Genomic DNA, 20,960 nt, shown 5'->3' on the forward strand with positions numbered 1-20,960 from the left:
CATGGGCCCCACTCACAGGATGCTCAGCCTACCGTTGCCCACCGGTGCCCACTTTTCTCGTCTCCTAGGTCCTGTCTCCTGCACAGGGACGTGTGTTTTCATTAGCCCTGGATGACCCACATAGGGGGGCTTGGCAGGGGCTCAACACACACACACAGATAGCCTTTCTGACCCATCTTGGTAACAACTGCCCCAAACCCACCAGCTCTCTGTGGGACCCCCAGCCCCAAGCCTACACCCTCTTGGCTCCTGGTTAAAGTGTGCTCAACTACCAGGAAGCCAGGATGTGGGGGAAGAGAGAGGTAAGTGAAGACAATAGCATGAAGGCAAGAGCTGGAGATGCTCAGAGGATCCGGGTGCCATTGACGCCAGTAAATACCGTGAGGATGGGATGCAAATGCTACCTTGGTGCCTACCTGGGGCCTGGCCTGCGTCCCTGGCTCTGGTACTGATACGGGTCCCTGCAGGCACCTGGAAGCAAATGTGTCAGCCCCAGTGCTCTGCCCTTCGGAAGTGGTAAACCACCGCGGCCAAACCAGTTCCCAGGAATAGGTTTCTGGGCTGTCATTCTCAACCTCCAGCACACCTGTGACTCACTGACCCCTCTCCAGGAGCCCCCGCACTGTCTGGGGTCTGGGCTGGGCGGTGTCTGCCTCCAGAAATCAGGCCAGTCCAGTACGAGGCAGTCTCTCCTACACTTTTGTTCATTTCTTCACTCAACAAATGTGTATTGAGAGCCTACTGCACGCAGTCACTGAGGACAGCCTCCTCCCCCTAGAGCCTCTTCTTAGAGGAAACTAGACTCTCTTCCAGAATGGTCCTTTCCTGCACCCCAACTCCCACCCCAGACCAAGAAATACCCACAGGGCAAGGATTTGCTGGAAATAAGGGCTGTGGTCCAGGGAGAGACTCCTGAGCAGGCTATGGATTTCCTGGACTCTGCCTCACAAACGCCCAGTGCCCCAGTTCCCTCTCCTCGGGAGCGCAGACTTCCCACATCTGGAGGGTCACAAAAATATAACAATGGTCACCACATACTGGACACTTACCTGTGACGGGTATACGATGCTAAACTTTCATGAAGGGTTTTAATTCTCATGACCATCTCCGGAAAAAAGAACTGTCCTCATTTACAGATTGGGACACTGAGGTTCTGAGGGTTGACATAAATTGAACAGTCACACAGCAAACAGCAGGGCCTAGATTCAAACCCAAGCTCGCCTACCTGGAGCGGAGAGCAGAGGCAACACTCGCCCTGGAGCCGTGGGGATTTGGAAAACATACTGGCAGGGGAGCCAGCCAGGGCAGTGTCCATCCTTTCCAGACAAGGCCCAGGCCACATGGTGCCCTCTGCTGGCCACGGGCCCACCTGCACCAGCTCTGAGGTGGCCACACTCCCAGCACCCCTAAGGGACTACTCCTGCCCTCCACACTTCCCCCTTCCCACCTACAACGCAGCTCAGGGCAGCCATACCCTGAGAAGACATCCCTCACAGTCCCGCCTTGGCCCTTGCTGTCCCACTGCCCTCTATGTGTGGGGGCCTTGGTTGCTCAGAGGCCTCAAGCAATGACAGCCCAGCCTGTCAGGGATTTGGGGTGTCTTGGTTGCTGACCAGGGCTGGGGGATAGGTGCAGGTAAGCATGGAGCCACAGGACCCTGCTCCTTGGGCCCCCGACCAGATACAGCCCCACCTCTTCCCTCAGACTTCTCCCTTTCCCACAGCCCAGCAGGAGGAACTCCTAGAACTTGGCTCCAGGGGCCTGGACTGTCTTTGGGAGGACAGGACCACAGGAACTAAGCTACAAGCTACCAGGGCTCCAGCCTCACTCCTCCAGGCCCCCGCCACCTGGTTCCTAGGTGGGGGCCATCCCTGGGTGCATCTAGTCCCTCGTCTACTCTATAACCACCTACACGAGTGCCCTGCAGAGAGAGAGCTGGGACACAAGGGTACAGGGACAGGATGGGGATTGGACAGGAGAGAGGTGCACTGCAGCCATGAGAACGCTGAGTCTGAGGCGGGGGTCTTCTTGGTCACAGATCATCGCAGACAGAGCTGGGGCAACCAGCAGAATTTGAGGGAGCATGTGACACATGGGGTCAAGACCGCTGTCCCTCCTTTGATGATCTCATCTAGTTCTGAGGCTTTAAATTCCATCTGATCTCTGATGACTCCCACACCGTGTCTCCTGCCCCAACCTCCCCACTGAATTGCAGACTGTGTATCCACCAGCCATCTCTCCAACCCTCAGGTCTCAGCTTGCTCAGAGAAGCCCCCCATACACCCCTGGACTAAGTCAAGGTTGCTTACTACATATTCCCGGCCTGCACTTCCATTTCCATGGGAGTCCTGGCACTTCAGAGTTACTTGTTCACAGACTGAACACCAGGCCAGCCTGCTCTCAACTTTGGATGGTTGTGAGGATTAAATAAAGTCATTCACATAAACAGTGTAATAGGAGTTGGTCAGCCAATATTATCATAAGTATAGTGGACACTCAAACATGTTGTTTGTGATGGAAAAGCAGCAAACTAGAAATAACATTTAAGCCAGAAATCACAGCCTTGGATAAACCCTGGGAAATGCTGGGGAACCATAGCCCAGTTGGAACATCACTGTTCTAAATGACTTCAGCTCCCTCAAATTCTAGTGGGCCTGGCCGACACAGCCCTGGCTAGATATGGCTCAGTCTCATAGACTGGGTGGCTGGAGGGGCAGTGAACCCCTTCAGACCACCCCCTACTATCCTCAGGCAAAGTGTGGTCTGAGGACCAGCAGCCAGCCACTCACTTGGGAGTCTGTTAGAAATGCAGAATCTTGCCCTGTTTCCCCGGATCTACCAAATCAGAATTTGCATTTTAACACATTCAAGTTTGAGAAGCACTGCCCCAGATCACAGACAGCATCTTAGAACAAAGGGCTAAAAAGGATACTTAAAAAAAAATCTGTGAGTTCCACCCAAGTCCTGGTTTCTAAACCAGTGCATCTCCATTTCATAGAGGAGGCATCTGAGACCCATCAGGCAGTCATGCTAGCCTGTCAGAATCCATTCTCTGGACACCCTGACTCCCAAACTCACACACCCTCTCATGTCTCAAGCAGCCTCACCTGCTCCATTCCCATTTTTGAAATAAAGGGCTGCCACGAGTGCCCTTGGTGCCTGTTCTCTTGGCCTCCAGACAGGGCTGGACACCAGGTGGTGTCTGGGAAAGTGGCCAGGTCACAGCAAGCAGGTGAGGGAGAGGCCTTCCCAAGAACAGGGTGGGAGGCACCCAGTACAACCTGAGCTGGGGCAGACAGGTGGCCGAGAGGACCTGTTTGCTCTGCCTGGAGGGCTGGGCCCAGACCACTGCAACTGTCTCCCCACCCCCACCCCCAGACAAAAGCTCAGCTGAGAGCCCCCTCCCTGTCACCTAACCCCCGTGGGAATGGCTCAGGCCAGGAGCTACCATCAAATCTGCTCCTTTCTCCCGGGGCCTGGTGACTTCTTCACAGGTTACAGTCCCAAAGACAAACACATTCTGCCAAGCAAATAACTGTCCAACAGTGGGGGCCCTGGGGAAGGCCTGGGAGTGGGTCTGAGCTGCCAGAAGACCCAGGTGACAGGGTGGGGGCCCTTCTTCTGCAGAAAACAAATAGCCGTGGGCATCTGGAAGGACGCAGGATGCAAGTGCACTGTCACAGCACTGGGGGCAGAGGCGAGGGTGCCCACCCCAGGGGTCTCTGGGCCAGTCTCCCAGGCTCCCTTGCGCTGGGCTCTGTGTCAGGCTATATAGAGACCCTGGGGCCTTGAGGCAGAGACCAGTTCTTCTGCGGTGCTTCCATCTGTCTTGTGCAATCTGTGGCCACAGGTTCCCTCACTGAGCTGCCTGCAGAGAGATGGCCGGGAAATCCCCTCCCCGCAATTCCCGCACCTTAGACCCCCTGGTTCAGTGCCAGGGCCACCATCATTTAGAACACACAGCTCTGCCGGTCAGGGTGAAGACCCAATTTGGGAGTCTGCAATTACGTGAAAACAATACCAGCATCTGGGAACCGATGCCATGGGTCCAAGCCTGTAAGACAAGCAACTCCCTTCCCGCTGTGATCTCACTTTCCCTTCAACACAGAAAGGGTGATGATGTGACTGAGGACACAGTTGAGTTCTGAGTTCCTACAGACATGAAGGGATGAATACAGTGAACCCACAATTTGCTGATGTATTTGTCAATTAAGTTTCTTTCATGCTATGGACCACCGTGTAACCCACCTCCCCATCTCCGGAGGCCAAGGTGATAGGCCTGTCTCACATAAGTACGTGGGGGTAGGATCCAAGTTAGCTTGTCAACTGCCTGGAGTGTGGTCCCTATCTGGCTCTCGGGCTCCCAGACCAATCTGCAAAAAGGTACCTAATCTGTAATCCACCAGAACCACTAAAGAAAGATGCATTTCCTCTTCTAAATCTAGTCCCAGCTGGCTCTGAGGACTCCCCAACTCGGCCTTGTCTGTTTCCCCAGTAGGAAGATGCCCATGGTGCTCTGCATTCTTCCTGTGCAATTCCTGCATTCACACCTGTGCGCTGTGCCTGACACACAGTAAGTGCCCACACAATGCCTGCTGGCTGATACTAAGTTGGCCGGTACATCTTATGTGCTGGGGATAGAGTAGTGCTCAACAGACGCATGGTAGGTAGCCTGGGGAGGCCACTGGAAAGAGTTTCACTTTTCTGGTCACCGGAAACCAGGAACGGCAGCAGATTTAATGATAATCCCAGGACTGATTTCACAAACATATAATGAACCGCAGGGTCTCAGTTTTCCCATATGCAAGAAGGAGAGACACAGAGACCAAAAAGCGCATATCACGGAGCCACTGGGGGGCCAAGCAGGTACAGAGGGGCTTCAGGGAGCAATAAACTCACTGACACACATGAAAACAGGGGTTTTTTTTGGTGTGTGTTAATTTAATCATACAAATATTCATTTACACGGTAAGGAAAAACCTCCTCATCTTCATCTCCTCCCAGGCACCATAAGGCCCCACCACAAACACCCACCCAGCTTGCTTGCCGCACACCACTGTCCAGGTGGAGAAGGCAGCTACTGCTGCTCCAGCATTCACACGAGGAAACAAAGAAAAGGCGAGGCAGGGTGGGGTGGGGAATCAGCTTGCAGTTCTGGGCCCTGGCAACCCCACCACCCTCTCCCGCTGGGGCTCACATTGAATTTGGGGAGGTGCTTATTCTTATGCCCACTTCCCACCTTGGCCACCCTCGGACCACTCCAGCTGTCTTGGTGAGGTTCTCTCCTGGCTGGAAATGCCTTTGATGGACTTTAGGTAACAGCCAGTCCTTGCTGGGGGAAGAGAAGGCTGTTTCTTGTAGAAAATGCCCCAAATTCAACTGTCCCCATGGGAAAAAAAGAAAAAAAGCATGCACGCGTGCACACACATCCACACACACCTCACTCCGTGCACACAGACAGGTTCCTTCCAAGCCTGAGCCCCTCTGCCTCCCCCACTGGGCTCAGGTCCTTAAGGATGGTGCCTGCCTCACCTCGCAGGTGCCAGACACTGGTGGTCCTGCCCAGAGGCAGCCTGTCATTTGGTAAAGAGTCCAAGAGGAACTGAGACTACTGGGGCTGAGAGGGTAGCCTTTGCTGCCCCACCAGGCAGTGGAAAAGAGGGGCTCTAAGGACTTGCTCAGAACCCAAACCAGCGAGAAGAGGCAGGATGAATGGTACTAACAGCCGCCAGGTCTTGGGGGAACCATGGACTCCTTCCGCCCCTACTCCATGGCTTGCACTCGCTCTGGCCTCTGCAAGGAGCTCACCTCTCCAAAGCTGTGTACAGAAATGGTTTGTTCTTGGGAGGGAAGCCAACGTGCTTGGGACAACTGCCTTGCCAGGTGAGACTGCCTAAAAGCAAGAGGAGGCGCAGGATCCCTCTGGCAGGGCCAGACCCACTGACGGTGATCTATGAAGCCACTGCTGAATAACGGCAGGCACCCCCTCCTGAGAAAAGGGGAAGGGGCACCTAGTGTGGGGCAGATGAGGAAGCCTGGAAACCAGGGGACGTAAAACCTCCCATGATCCTGCAGGGGCAGATGGAGATGTGATGCTTTGAGGGCTATCAAGTGAGCAGAACGGCTGGGCATGTGTGGGCTCCAGGGTGGCGGCATCCCAGGAGGTTGGCACCAACAGTGGCGGCAGTCTGGGCCCAATAGGGCCCTCAAACAAAAAGCCATTGTGAGCCCCTGGCTTGGACCTGTGGTAGCCTGGGCACCTCTGCTCTGCTGGGAATGGGGTGCTCTTTGTGTGCATAGAAAGTAGGTGCTCCAGTGTGAGCTCTAGTCCAGCCCCAGACCCAGCTGCACTGCCCTTTCAGCAGGCAGTCTCCACCCTCCCCTGGGGCTTCTCCAGTGGACCAATGTTTATTCCCCCTTTTATTTGGGGGGAGGTGGGGAGGCAAAGGGGGAATTTCATACAAGCTTTTCTCTCACAATCAAGCTTGGAAAACACAACAGTCTCAGAAGAGGATGAGGAGGAACAAACAACACATGTTTTCGGAACTCAGACACCCAAACAGAGACAGACAGGCAGGCAGACCCTCACCCACACCCAGGCTATATGACCCCTTGCAGCCAATCATCGACCTGGACTCCCTGCTGTCTCACAACCCCGGGGTGGGTGGGGGTGTGGTAACAGGCAGGTGACCCAGCAACCGCACCCTAGATCCATATCCCCGGCTATCAAACGAACCAAGACTCGAGGGAAGGAGGGGGTGAGAAGAGAAGAGGGACTTTGCATATTCTTGTATCTTTGGCAGACAGCTGTTCTGGCCTGGTTTAAGCTTCCCATGGAGATATCCACATCTCAACCTGCTCGGAATCCACAGGATGCCAGTGGGGCTACCTGTCCCAGTGAGCAGCCAGCCAATCAACCTGTGCTCCGGCTGGGCTGTCCCTTGCCCGCCACCTCCCAATAACTAAGCATCCTGCTCAGGGCGGGGGTCCTTTCATTCCCAGCAAAATGTGGTCTCCAAGATCACGCAGTCAGTAAGCGTGGCCCTTCCCCATGGCAAATTCCCCATCTGGGGCTACATTTTCATACCTTAACAGCTCAGCCTCCACTAACAGGCTGCAAAAATGCCACAAAGGACAACTGGAGAGAAACACAGGGAAGGGAGTTGTGTGACAACAGAGAAGCAGGGGACACCTTCACATTCGCCTGCTGCACACTCGCTGGTGAGCTGCACCAACACCCATGTGTGTGTGTGCACGCAGCACACACATATACGCAGCACAGAGGCAGCGTTCCCAGAGTGAATGTGGAGCCGCCATGCACCAAGAATCCAAGAGAGCAGTAAGCGTGATGGCATTTCTCTCCGCCAAGAGAAACATGGAAGGAAAGCAATTCGAATTGTTACAAGTGTGTGCAGGAGGACACCTCTCAGCCTCACAAACTCCCACGTCACCCGAGATCTGTCCTCAAGGCTTCCTCTGCTGGCCACACAGGGAAGTTTGGTCTTCAGAGAGGTTCTGACGGTAACAAGCCACAGGGCTGACCAATACAAATGTCAAAGGTGTAAATCAACAGAAGATTAAAGAGAAAAGAAGAGGAAAAGCGTGATAACTCATGGGCTGATACCATTAAAAGCAAATGGGGTTGGAGACTCATGGAGTCATGTGGCACGGCAGGTGTCCTCCTATAGCACTGACCCGCAGAGTCCCCAAGCAGGCCATGCCAGTTTTGAACCTGAATTGCTTCCAGAGCAAGCATTCTATAAACAGCATGTTATCCCTTATCTAAAAAAAAAAAAAAGTGGGGAAAGGGGAAAAAATTAACATGTGCTCAAAACTACAACCTGTCTGTAGGCAAAATAATTTTTGTTTAAAAAGATGGCTTTTTTCCCCCATTTTAAACATTTTTTCCCTTCCCGAGCAACCTAATGACTTGTTAGACTGACACCTAATAAACAAAACCCAAACTGGCTGCATGGATTTCTTCTTGGTAGCCTCAACACCACTCCTGCGACTCGGCATTCACACACGCACACTGAGTTTACTCAAAACTAGTCTTTCTGATTCTTCCTCTTCTTCCAGGATGGGGGTCAGAGCCAGGGGTCCGTGCGATGTGGTCTGCAATCCAGAGGAACCCCTTGCCCTCCCCCCCAGAGTCAAGCCTTCTGTCTTTTGTTAATTTTTCTTCTTGCTGACACCCGTTTAAGACTGGCCGAAGGGGTAAGGCCCGTGGAGCCCCTGGAAGAGAGTGAACACAGTCAGTGATGGCAGACACAGCAGGTACAATGTGACAACCAAACCAAGTAAAAGAATCTATGGTTCCCAGTGAGCCAGAAGGAAGCTCCAAGGCACAAACAAGGCTTGAGGGTTGTCCTTGCCATGCAAATCTTCAGGAGGCCACATATCAGCACATTTCAAGTTTTTGCTAAGTGTTCTCCTGCAAACACACCATCCAAGAGAGGGGAGGCTGGTGGAGAGATTCTTCATCTTTCAAATTCTAGATCAACTGGTGCCAACTTTCCTCCACCCAGGTCACAAAGCCTGCCCTCCTTCTTGACAACATCTTAACCTCTCTGCTAAAGATCCTTGGACACCACTTTCTGCACCCTTAACCTCAGGTGCAGGCTACTGCTGGCTGGTGGCACTTATGTCAACAACACACACACTGGAGCAGAAAAAGCAACCGTCCACCGGGCACCTAGTGCAGACATGGCAGCAGGGGGTCTGCATACACTGTCTTTAGGTGTATTATTACACTCATTTGACTGATGCCTATCTGACTGCAGACATTAGGAGACTTGTTCAAAGCCACATGGGTAGTAAAAGGCAGAGCCAAGATTCAAACCCAAGTCTGATCTTTGCTCTCTTCACATTGCCTCTCCCTTGCCACATGATGATAAGGTTTACTCCAAATTCCCAAAGGTGTTTTCTATGCTGCTTGGCTGGTGGAGAAGGCATCATAGTCTCACTTTTCCCTTATGTTAAGAATGAGACACCAAGATGTGCCAACACCAAAAGTGGCCACACAAACTTGCTGGAGGATGTCTTGTGCCTCCCTCCACCTTCACACCTCTCTGGAGTGTGCTCCTTGAAAAGACCCAGTCAATGCCAAGACCTGGGAGGGCAAAGGTAACTGGTAACCAGCCTCACTAAAGGTCCTACACCCCAAACTGGCCCAGAAGCAGAGGGCCCTTGGACCAAGGGGACCAACTGGGTACGGAGAGCAGGTGGCACAGCCATAATCATGACAAATGACCAGAGGGGTTTCCCGATGCTTGACAACTACGTTAAGTAAGAATCCTGAATCTAGGCACAACTGGGGTGAGGAGGCATAAGAATGACTGAGATGACATTTTCCATTAGCTTGGTAAGATGTGGACAGTCAGAATTTGATTATCTTTTAAAAATGACACTTGTCTTTGAAAAGAAATGTAAGTGCAGGGTTGCAGGGTTGCCAATGATTAGAATCCCTTTCCAGTATGACTTTGTTTGCTGCCATCTCTCTAGCACTTAGCATGGCACCTGTCCCTGAGCAAGCACCCGGCAAATACTGTTGAATTAATAATTGAAAGAGAACAGGTATTTCTCAGACTACTACCTGGAGTGCCAGACCCTTCGAAGTCACAAGAATATTGGCCCTTCCAAACCAAGTTTTTAAACAGCCGCTTAGGCCTGGGGACACAAGTGTCTGCGTCATGCCATCCATCTGGTCACAGCCTCCCAGGTCCCAGAAGAGGCTGGGCTCCCTGGGAGTGGTCAGCTAGAGATGCACAACCTTCACAGTTTTCACTGCAATGGGCTGCGGGTCACGCAGAAGTGGGAGAAGGAGATCTGGGTTCTGATCCCCGCTTTGCACTAGCACACCAAATGACCATGAATAAAGTCCCTTCCCCTCATAGGATCTCAGATTCCTCCCTAAAACTTCCAGATTTAAGGTTCTAGGAGTTGACATAAAGTACCTAGCTCAGGAGGTTGAAAAACAGCGTTCTAAGAAAAAAATGCCCTTTGGTCATGCTTATTTAGACCAGAGGTCAAAGCTGCCAAAAATAGGGAGCATGAGATTAAAGTTCCCAGTTTTTTTCAGTGGAAAGCACTGAAATTGCTTTTGTCTTTTTTTTTCTCCCTCCATAAAAAGCCTCAAGAGACCAGAAATAGGCCTCAAGCTGCTTGGTGGCATCGCTGAAGAGGTGAATGTGGGAGACAGGCAGGCCAACACTGAAAAAGCATCAACTACGTGCCGCCAGGTGCTGCTGGAGCACTTGAACATGTTCTCTTTAATTCTCACAGATAAACTGAGACAAGTATGCTCTCCAAGCTCAGAGAGGTGAGGTAACCTGATCAAGAGCACAGAGCTGGTAAGCAAAGCAGTGGTGGTTAAAATGTCACGTTTGCCAGCCCCGAGTCAACCATGCCTCCAGCAGGCGAGCTGAGACTGTAACCATGTCAGTAGTCACAGACCCACCCACTCAAACAAGTGTGGGCCGGACCAGCTAAAGGCTCTCAGACTCCATTTTGTGGGGCCTGGTTGGAGGGTCACAGGCCCCAGAGATGGAAATCAAAGAAGCTTAAAACAAGCTGCTGGGCTTCCCTGGTGGCGCAGTGGCTGAGAGTCCACCTGCCGATGCAGGGGACGCGGGTTCGTGCCCCGGTCCGGGAAGATCCCACATGCCGCGGAGCGGTTGGGCCCGTGAGCCATGGCCGCTGAGCGTGCGCGTCCGGAGCCTGTGCTCCGCAACGGGAGAGGCCACAACAGTGAGAGGCACGCGTACCGCAAACAAAAAACAAACAAACAAAAAAAACCACAAGCTGCCCTCAGTACTTCCCAACCAACATTCATTCATCCCAACAATCCAAGGACAGCAACAAAGGCTCAGATTCCCATACGATTTAGAACCAGTAAGACGCTCAAAAGTCTTTGTGCAGGAAAACACGCACAGAGAAAAGAAAGTAGAAAAACAAACAGCATTTGTTTTCTATGAATTTTTTTCCCCTTTACCCTAAATTTACCTGCTTTCCAGACCAAAGCTCCACACTCTTCACATAGGCCTTTATAAAGCAAGCACTAGCCTTGTGACTTGTCTGGAATGCTTGGAGAAGGGAGTTCATGACTTTGCCAAGGAGCTGTTGTGCATTCCCATTTTACAGATAAATGGATCCCATGCAATTGGCAGAGAGAGCAATACAGACATGGGCATTTTCAGATTCCCCCCTGAATGCCCGGGCCCTTAGACCATTCAGTGTAGTATTTAACTAGCTTAGATTAAGAATTAATGTTGATCCTCTATTTATTGACTGAGGTGCTGTGCCTTTTGGAAAGAAAAATGCTATCTAATTCCCTTTCATCCAGAGAATGGCATATTGGAGTTGTTGATGTTTAACTGGCGCAGAAACATGGCTTGAGGAACAAGCTCTATTTTCCTTCCCCCCCAGATAAATTACTATCACTTCAAGGAAGAGAGAGGGAGCCAATTCTATCTCAGAATTACTTTATCATCTAGACTCCCCACATGCAGGATTACAGGTGTCACAAGTGGATCATAGAACACAGGCAATGCAACACCAGTTATAGAGAAAAAGCCTGGCGGAGATTCCAAGAACAGCTTGTCCAGGGCATCCGATGGCAGGAGGCCAAGCAGGAAGTGCCTTTCTTAAGAGTGGGATGAAGGTATATTTGAAACGAGATGCCCATCCACATTTCAGGTTCCACTGGAGTTCCAAGACCCCGTGTAACAGGTTCTGGTGCCTAATGTCTCCAACCCAAGCCCAAAAGTAGGGTTTGGCAATACAGATAGTGTTCACTGTCTTCTGGAGCCTAACAACTCTTCAAATTTTACCCACAGGAAAAGCAAATGCCAAACATTTTCATTAACCTGGTGGCATCCTTGATATCTCTCCTATAACAGGTGTGCCACTAATAAGGAAAACAGATCAAGGGATGGATGCATCAGATGGTACCACACAAAGCCCTGAATTAAACTCTTACAAGCAGAAATGGAGGCCATCGCAGCATGATTACAAAACTCAGTTAGTTTGATGCAGAAGACCACCCTCTTCTCTATGAGGATTCACCTCTCACCACATAGGAACTAGCAGCAAGGCCGGATTTATGCATATTAATAGAAGGTGTAAATGACCAAGCCAAGAAAAGAACTCCTCTATCTGACTCCAGGTCTAAAGAGCAGCTCCCCAGGGTCAACTTGCACAGAAATGGCTTTTCAAAGGCTACATTTCTTGGGAGTAGCCCCACATCTGCTAGGGGACAAGAAAGTGTTCCTGGCGAAGGAGAGACAGGTTTTAGGTCCACAGGGGTTGAGGTGTTGCCTGTTTGCCTCAGTCTTCCCTAAGCTTTCACTGAACAGCTGTCATGGCTGTGAGCCCTGGGACCTAAATTCGACTTGGCTACAGGGCAGGTGAGCCCTCTTAAAGCATGGGAGCTCCATACCTGCCAGCTAAGACAGAGGGGGCTCCCTACTCATGGGTGTCTGGGAAGAGACCTTGGCCTCAAGCCAGCTGAATGATTACGGTAGTGGGGCCAGGTCCTGAGCTGAACTTCTGCAATGGAATAACTACTGTGAGTCATAATTTGGCTAATTTTCTAAAATATTTTTAAAAGAGAACACTTATAGACATAAAAGACAAGCAAGCTCAGTTTCACTCATCACAATCTCCCAAAAGGACAATTTAAGATCCAGTACTTGTGGGCCTGTCCTCAAAGCAAACTAAAAATAAAAACTATCTTTTTGATTTGTTTGTCACAGTAGTTTATAGTTGCCCCTGTGGAATAGTAGAGTCACTCCCAGCCGGTGATTTGGTTATCACTGATCTTATGTGAGTGGGTACCTACAATAACTTAAAAGTTCTTCCTAAAATTATACAGAAATCAAAATAACTTTTCCAAAAAGGAGTACTAAAAAAACAGGAAACTATTTTGTTTCAGATAGAATGTATTTTTTTAAAGAACTTTTAAAAAAATTATTTATTTATTTAGGCTGCGCTGGGTCTTAGTTGCAGCACATGGGATTTTCATTGCAGCATGTTTAGTTGCAGCATGAGGGATCTTTAGTTGCAGCATGAGCATTTCTTAGTTTTGGCATGCACGTGGGATCTAGTTCCCTGACCAGGGATTGAACCCGGGCCCCCTGCACTGGGAGCATGGAGTCTTACCCACTGGACCACCAGGGAAGTCCCTCAGCTAGAATATTTTTAGACGTTTACTCATCAATGTTCAGCAGTAGGGAGTACAGTGCTATCAGAGGAGAAAGCTGCCCTTTTACGACAGTGGAACCTGTTTCTTTTTTTCTTTTCTTTTCTTTTTTTGGCTGTACCATGCACGTGGCACGTGGGATCCTAGTTCCCCGACCAGGGATCGAACCCGCACCCCCTGCATTAGAAGTACAGTCTTAACCACTGGACTGACCGTCAGGAAAGTCCAGTGAAACCTGTTTCTGCCAGTTATTTGTACCTTGCACATAGTAAGACACAAGTGTCAGTAAAATGAATGAATGAACTGTGAAATACTCTGCACTGCTGAGCCATCTCTGTTTAACCTTCCAGGAGAAAAAAAAAAAGAAGGCTAAAATTCCTAATGAAACAACAATGTCTTACGAGGGCTTTTGAGGGTACTCTTTCTATATGAAAGCCTGTTTAGATAAAGCACCACAACATGAAAACTTTCACATACCTGTCTTATTTTGCTTTTATTTGTGATTTGATTTAGATAAATAAAAAGGTTCACACTGGTTAATAAAAAGAGAGGAGCGTTTGCTGCATGACTGTGAAATAATACGCTCTCGAGGTGTATACTGATGGCAGCATCAGATAACCACCAGGGCCCTCCTCCTCCTTTCTCATTTCCTGGGCTAGTCCCAGGCGGCGCTTCGCCCACCTAGTGCTCCTTTTGTATCATTTATGTACACTGAATGCAAACACAGAAGAATACAGGGTTTAGTATTAAGTTCTGTCCTGATCCTGTACTGCAAACATGGTGTGGTGAGGCCCTGCTCATGGGGCTGGCTTGGCTGGCAAGGGCCAGAGACTGACCAAGCCCTGATCGAACCCACTTGTCTCTCATTAATTAGAAATCAAGTCTGTACTGGAGTAATGGGCAGGGCAATGAGGACTCTTCTCTCAGGAGCACTCAAAGCAGCGCCCTTCCCTCGATGGATGCTGACCGCACAAGAAGGCTTGCTGGTGGAATATCATCAGGGCCAGATCATCATGATGGGAACTTCTGCAGATGCTTTAACACTGGTGTCCAAGCCACTTTCATGTGACTGTCCTCAAAATTTCAAAGATGCAGTGGCTGAAGACAAGTATGAGAACAAGCCAAAGAAAAGAAAATAAACGTACTTTTATGCATGAAGGCTGCTCATGGGGCAGGCTCAGTTCACAGCCTTCTGATTGTGCCAAAGTTGTGCTTAAAAGCGTAACTCAGTTATAAGCGTGGTGAAATGTTGTTTTAAAAGCCCTGTAAAAGCATTTTTTATACTTATCTCTATAACACAGTTTTTCTGTTGCTCTTAACTAACTTCTACAGTCCTGCTGGGGACCTTCGCATCTATCCATCCATCCTCCCTCTAACCACCCATCCAATCCTTTGCCATGCATCCATCCTCTGTTCTTCCTCCATCATCCACCTTTCCATCCTCCCTCCAGACATCCTCCATCCTCCTTCCATTCTTCCTCTGTCATTCATCCTCCCATCCCCCCAAGCTCCCCATGGCCAAAGGGAACTCCCAGAGCCTTCACCCACCCCCTGACAAATCAAGAAAATCACCAGGAAGAATAAAACTCAAACATAATTGTGAATGAAAAGATATTATTTAAAGTCCTACAAGGAGATGAAGGATGTTGGTTGAGTTTGACTTCCCTTTCATTACAAACTTCAGAAAAGGCTATTTGCTATTTGAAATTCTAGTCCCCAAGATCTCATGTAATAGCAAGTGTGCTAGAATCCAGGTGAGATGCAGGCTCTCTCATGGCCATCTCTTAGGGTAGAGGAGATTCCTAGAAAGGAAGAAAGAAGTGATAAGAGTCTCACTGGGGAGAACACCTAAAAGGAGAGAACACTTATCCAAGTTCCCAGCCATGTGGCCATTGGTGCTGTACTATGGGAGTCCTGAGGCACAGGGTGAGGCTGCTGGTCCCACTTCCTCTCAGAATTTCCATTCAAGCTCCTGTACACTTTCCTTACATGCCACTGTCTCCCCCACCTCTCTTACAATTAATTCACAGTATCACCTCCCCCCACCTCCACCCCAGCCAATGGCTGGCTGATTGAGGGAGAATAAACTGTCTTTCCTTCAGCCATATTTGGTTTCATCTTGCCACCCCCCTGCTCAAAAGCATTGTTAGTACTCTGATTCCTCTCACATTAAAGGTGAACTCTTCTTTGCTTGGCTTTCAAAGATCTTCCTCCAAAATTCACCCCATCCTCTTTAAGCACACCTCACTCACCACAATCAGGCTGGCCAGTGTCCCCTGAACACACCCTGCCTGTGAATGCCTCTGGGCCTTCCTGCATGTGACTCCTTTTCCCTCCAATTCGGTTTGAATCTATCATTTCTTTCTTTTTTTTTTTTCCTTGGCCGCACTGCATGTCATGTGGGATTTTAGTTCCCCGACCAGGGATCGAACCTGTGCCCCCTGCAGTGGAAATGCAGAGTTCTAACCATTGGACTGCCAGGGAAGTCCCAGTTTGAACCTATCATTCACCAAGGTATCATTTTCCTGGCTACTCCAAACCTCATTGTTTTCTCCTTCCTCCAAACTCAAGAACACTTAAAACTCAACTGGAACTCAATATACTCCATCTTTACTGGTCTCATTCTTTCCTATGAGCTAGTCACATCTAAGTAATCAGACAGTAAATTCTTTGACAATAAGGAAGTATTAGCACAGGCTGAGGAACCTAAGAGGCCTCCCTTATGACTAAATAATATCAAACCTCTCTCTGTTAAAGTACTTTTTTTTTTTTTTTTTTTTTTTTTTTTTGCGGTACGCGGGCCTCTCACTGTCGTGGCCTCTCCCGTTGCGGAGCACAGGCTCCGGACGCGCAGGCTCAGCGGCCATGGCTCACGGGTCCAGCCGCTCCGCGGCATGTGGGATCTTCCCAGACCGGGGCACAAACCCGTGTCCCCTGCATCAGCAGGCGGACTCTCAACCACTGCGCACCAGGGAAGCCCCTGTTAAAGTAGTTTTGATGAATGTCCACAGCTTTGAAAAGGGTCTCGCTTTCAGTCGAGCTCTAAGGAAGCCCATACTTTCCCCTGATGTACAGCAGCCTTTAATTTTACATTGTGCACCTGGTCCTGCTGGAATACAATCAGAGCACACTTAGCAAAGAACAAGTCACTGAAACCTGAGCATCTACACCAGACACAAATCCTCACACTTTTTTAAAATTAATCATCAATTTTATACACATCGGTGTATACATGTCAATCCTAATCACCCAATTCATCACCCCCTCCCACAGCTTTCCCGCCTTGGTGTCCATACGTTTGTTCTCTACATCTGTGTCTCAATTTCTGCCCTGCAAACCAGTTCATCTGTACCATTTTTCTAGGTTCAACATGTATGCGTTAATATACAATATTTGTTTTCCTCCTTCTGACTTACTTCACTCTGTATGACAGTCTCTAGATCCATCCACATCTCAACAAATGACCCAATTTCGTTCCTTTTTATGGCTGAGTAATATTCCATCATATATGTGTGCCACATCTTTATCCATTCGTCTGTCAATGGGCATTCAGGTTGCTTCCATAATGTGGCTATTGTAAACAGTGCTGCAATGAACACTAGGATGCATGTGTCTTTTTAAATTGTGAAATTATCTGGGTATATGCCAAGTAGTGGGATTGCAGGGTCATATGGTAATTCTATTTTTACTTTTTTAAGGAACCTCCATACTGTTCTCCATAGTGACGGTATCAGTTTACATTCCCACCAACAGTGCAAGAGGGTTCCCTTTTCTCCACACCCTCTCCAGCATTTGTTTTTCATAGATTTTCTGATGAAGCCCATTCTAACTGGTGTGAGGTGACACCTCATTGTAGTTTTGATTTGCATTTCTCTAATAATTAGTGATGTTGAGCAGCTTTTCATGTGCTTCTTAGCCATCTGTATGTCTTCTTTGGAGAAATGTCTATTTAGGTCTTCTGCCCCTTTTTGGATTGGGTTGTCTGTTTTTTTAATATCGAGTTGCATGAGCTGTTTATATATTTTGGAAATTAATCCTTTGTCTGTTGATTTGTATGCAAATATTTTCTCCCATTCTGAGGGTTGTCTTTTCATCTTGTTTATGGTTTCCTTTGCTGTGCAAAAGCTTCTAAGTTTGTTTATTTGTTTATTTTTGTTTTTATTTCCATTACTCTAGGAGGTGGATGAAAAAAGATCTTGCTGTGATTTATGTCAAAGAGTGTTCTTCTTATGTTTTCCTCTAAGAGTTTTATAGTGTCTGGTCTTACATCTAGGTCTCTAATCGATTTTGAGTTTATTTTTGTGTATGGTGTTAGGAAATGTTCAATTTCATTCTTTTAGATGTAGCTGTCCAGTTTTTCCAGCACCACTTATTGAAGAGACTGTCTTTTCTCCATTGTATATCCTTGCCTCCTTTGTCATAGATCAGTTGACCATAGGTGTGTGGGTTTACCTCTGGGCTTCCTATCTTGTTCCATTGATCTTTGTTTCTGTTTTTGTGCCAGTACCATATTCTCTTGATTACTGTAGCTTTGTAGTATAGTCTGAAGTCAGAGAGTCTGATTCCTCCAGCTCTGTTTTTTTCTCTCAGGACTGCTTTGGCTATTCAGGGTCTTTTGTGTCTCCATACAAATTTTAAGATTTTTTGTTCTAGTTCTGTAAAAAATGCCATTGGTAATGTGACAGGGATTGCATTGAATCTGTATATTGCTTTGGGTAGTACATTTTCACAATATTGATTCTTCCAATCCAAGAACATGGTATATCTCTCCATCTGTATCATCTTTAATTTCTTTCATCAGGGTCTTATAGTTTTCTGCATACAGGTCTTCTGTCTTCCCAGGTAGGATTATTCCTAGGCATTTAATTCTTTTTGTTGCAATGGTAAATGGGTGTTTCCTTAATTTCTCTTTCAGATTTTTCATCATTAGTGTATAGGAATGCAGGATATTTCTGTGCATTGATTTTGTATCCTGCTACTTTACCAAATTCATTGATTAGCTCTAGTAGTTTTCTGGTGGCATCTTTAGGATTCTCTATGTAGAGTATCATGTCATCTGCAAACGGTGACAGTTTTACTTCTTCTTTTCCAATTTGTATTCCTTTTATTTCTTTTTCTTCTCTGATTGCCAAGGCTAGGACTTCCAAAAGTATGTTGAATAACAGCAGTAAGAGTGGACATCCTTGTCTTGTTCCTGATCTTAGAGGAAATGCTTTCAGTTTTTCACCATTGAGAATGATGTTTGTTGTGGGTTTGTCATATATGGCCTTTATTATGTTGAGGTAGGTTCCCTCTATGCCCATTTTCTGGAGAGTTTTTATCATAAATGGGTGTTGAATTTTGTCAAAAGCTTTTTCTGCATCTATTGAGATTGTCATATGGTTTTTCTTCTTCAATTTGTTAATATGGTGTATCACATTGAATGATTTGCATATACTGAAGAATCCTTGCATCCCTGGGATAAATCCCACTTGATCATGGTGTATGATTCTTTTAATGTGTTGTTGGATTCTGTTTGCTAGTATTTCGTTGAGGATTTTTGCATCTATATTCATCAGTGATATTGGTCTGTAATTTTCTTTTTTTGTAGTATGTTTGTCTGGTTTTGGTATCAGGGTGATGGTGGGCTCATAGAATGAGTTTAGGAGTTTTCCTTCCTCTGCAATTTTTTGGAAGCATTTGAGAAGGATGGGTGTTAGCTCTTCTCTAAATGTTTGATAGAATTCACCTGTGAAGCCATCTGGTCCGGGACTTTTGTTTGTTGGAAGATTTTTAATCACAGTTTCAATTTCATTACTTGTGACTGGTCTGTTCATATTTTCTATTTCTTCTTGGTTCAGTCTTGGAAGGTTATATCTTTCTAAGAATTTGTCCATTTCTTCCAGGTTGTCCATTTTATTGGCATAGAGTTGCTTGTAGTAGGCTCTTAGGATGCTTTGTATTTCTGTGGTGTCTGTTGTAACTTCTTTTTCATTTCTAATTTTATTGATTTGAGTCCTCTCCCTCTTTTTCTTGATGAGTCTGGCTAATGGTTTATCAATTTTGTTTATCTTCTCAAAGAACAAGCTTTTAGTTTTATTGATCTTTGCTACTGTTTTCTTTGTTTCTATTTCAGTTATTTCTGCTCTGATCTTTATGATTTCTTTCCTTCGCTAACTTTGGGTTTTGCTTGTTCTTCTTTCTCTAGTTTCTTTAGGTGTAAGGTTAGATTATTTATTTGAGATTTTTCTTGTTTCTTGAGGTAGGCTTGTATAGCTATAAACTTCCCTCTTAGAACTGCTTTTGCTGCATCCCATAGGTTTTGGATTGTGGTGTTTTCATTTGTCTCTAGGTATTTTTTGATTTCCCCTTTGATTTCTTCAATGATCTCTTGGTTATTTAGTAACGTATTGTTTAGCCTCCATGTGTTTGTGTTTTTTACGTTTTTTCCCTGTAACTGATTTCTAATCTCATAGCGTTGTGGTTAGAAAAGATGCTTGATATAATTTCAATTTTCTTAAATTTACTGAGGCTTGATTTGTGACCCAAGATGTGATCTATCCTGGAGAATGTTCCATGCACACTTGAGAAGAAATGTAATCTGCTGTTTTTGGATGGAATGTCCTATAAATATCAATTAAATCTATCTGTTCTATTTTGTCATTTAAAGCTTGTGTTTCCTTATTTATTTTCATTTTGGATGATCTGTCCATTGGTGTAAGTGAGGTGTTACAAGTTCCCCACTATTACTGTGTTATTGTGGATTTCCTCTTTTACTGCTGTTAGCAGTTGCCTTATGTACTGAGGTGCTCCTATGTTGGGTGCATATATATTCATAATTGTTATATCTTCTTCTTGGATTGATCCCTTGATCATTATGTAGTGTCCTTCCTTGTCTCTTGTAACATTCTTTATTTTAAAGTCTATTTTACCTGATATGAGTATTGCTACTTCAGCTTTCTTTTGATTGCCATTTGCATGGAATATCTTTTTCCATCCCCTCACTTTCAGTCTGTATGTGTCCCTAGGTCTGAAGTGGGTCTCTTGTAGACAGCATATATATGGGTCTTGTTTTTGTATCCATTCAGCAAGCCTGTGTCTTTTGGTTGGAGCATTTAATCCATTCACGTTTAAGGTAATTATCGATATGTATGTTCCTATGACCATTTTCTTAATTGTTGTGGGTTTGTTTTTGTAGGGCCTTTTCTTCTCTTGTGTTTCCCACTTAGAGAAGTTCCTTTAGCATTTGTTGTAGAGCTGAATTCTCTTAGCTTTTGCTTGTCTGTAAAGCTTTTGATTTCTCCATCGAATCTGAATGAGATCCTTGCCGGGTAGAGTAAAATTAGTTGTAGGTTCCTCCCTTTCATCACTTTAAGTATATCATGCCACTCCCTTCTGGCTTGTAGAGTTTCTGCTGAGAAATCAGCTGTTAACCTTATGGGAGTTCCCTTGTATGTTATTTGTCGTTTTTCCCTTACTGCTTTCAATCATTTTTCTTTGTCTTTAATTTTGCCAATTTGATTACTATGTGTCTCAGCGTGTTTCTCCTTGGGTTTATCCTGTATGGGACTAGCTGAGTTTCCTGGACTTAGGTGGCTATTTTCTCTCCCACGTTAGGGAAGTTTTCGACTATAATCTCTTCCAATATTTTCTTGCATCCTTTCTCTCTCTCTTCTCCTCTGGGACCCCTATAGTACGAATGTTGTTGCATTTAATGTTGTCCCAAAGGTCTCTTAGGCTGTCTTCATTTTTTTTTTTTTTTTTTGCGTTACACGGGCCT

General features: G+C 46.9%; 1 protein-coding gene across 5 annotated transcripts in view; it reads right to left on the reverse strand.

Annotated features, from left to right (window-relative positions):
* Window positions 1–4,914: 4,914 nt before the first annotated feature.
* The window catches only part of ILRUN (inflammation and lipid regulator with UBA-like and NBR1-like domains), a 121,620-nt gene continuing 105,574 nt past the window's right edge, over window positions 4,915–20,960 (reverse strand). For 3 of the 5 annotated variants that reach the window (XM_049693751.1, XM_033424203.2, XM_004267703.4), the window contains one exon: window positions 4,915–8,235. In XM_049693751.1, the coding sequence (XP_049549708.1) occupies window positions 8,200–8,235 (36 nt within the window). In that variant the 3' untranslated portion in view covers window positions 4,915–8,199. Of the gene's footprint in view, window positions 15,004–20,960 lie in introns of all 5 variants that reach the window. The other 2 variants (XM_012532310.3, XM_012532309.3) reach the window with 1 other exon arrangement.

The sequence above is a fragment of the Orcinus orca genome, chromosome 10 (assembly GCF_937001465.1).
Source record: "Orcinus orca chromosome 10, mOrcOrc1.1, whole genome shotgun sequence".
NCBI lineage: Eukaryota > Metazoa > Chordata > Mammalia > Artiodactyla > Delphinidae > Orcinus > Orcinus orca.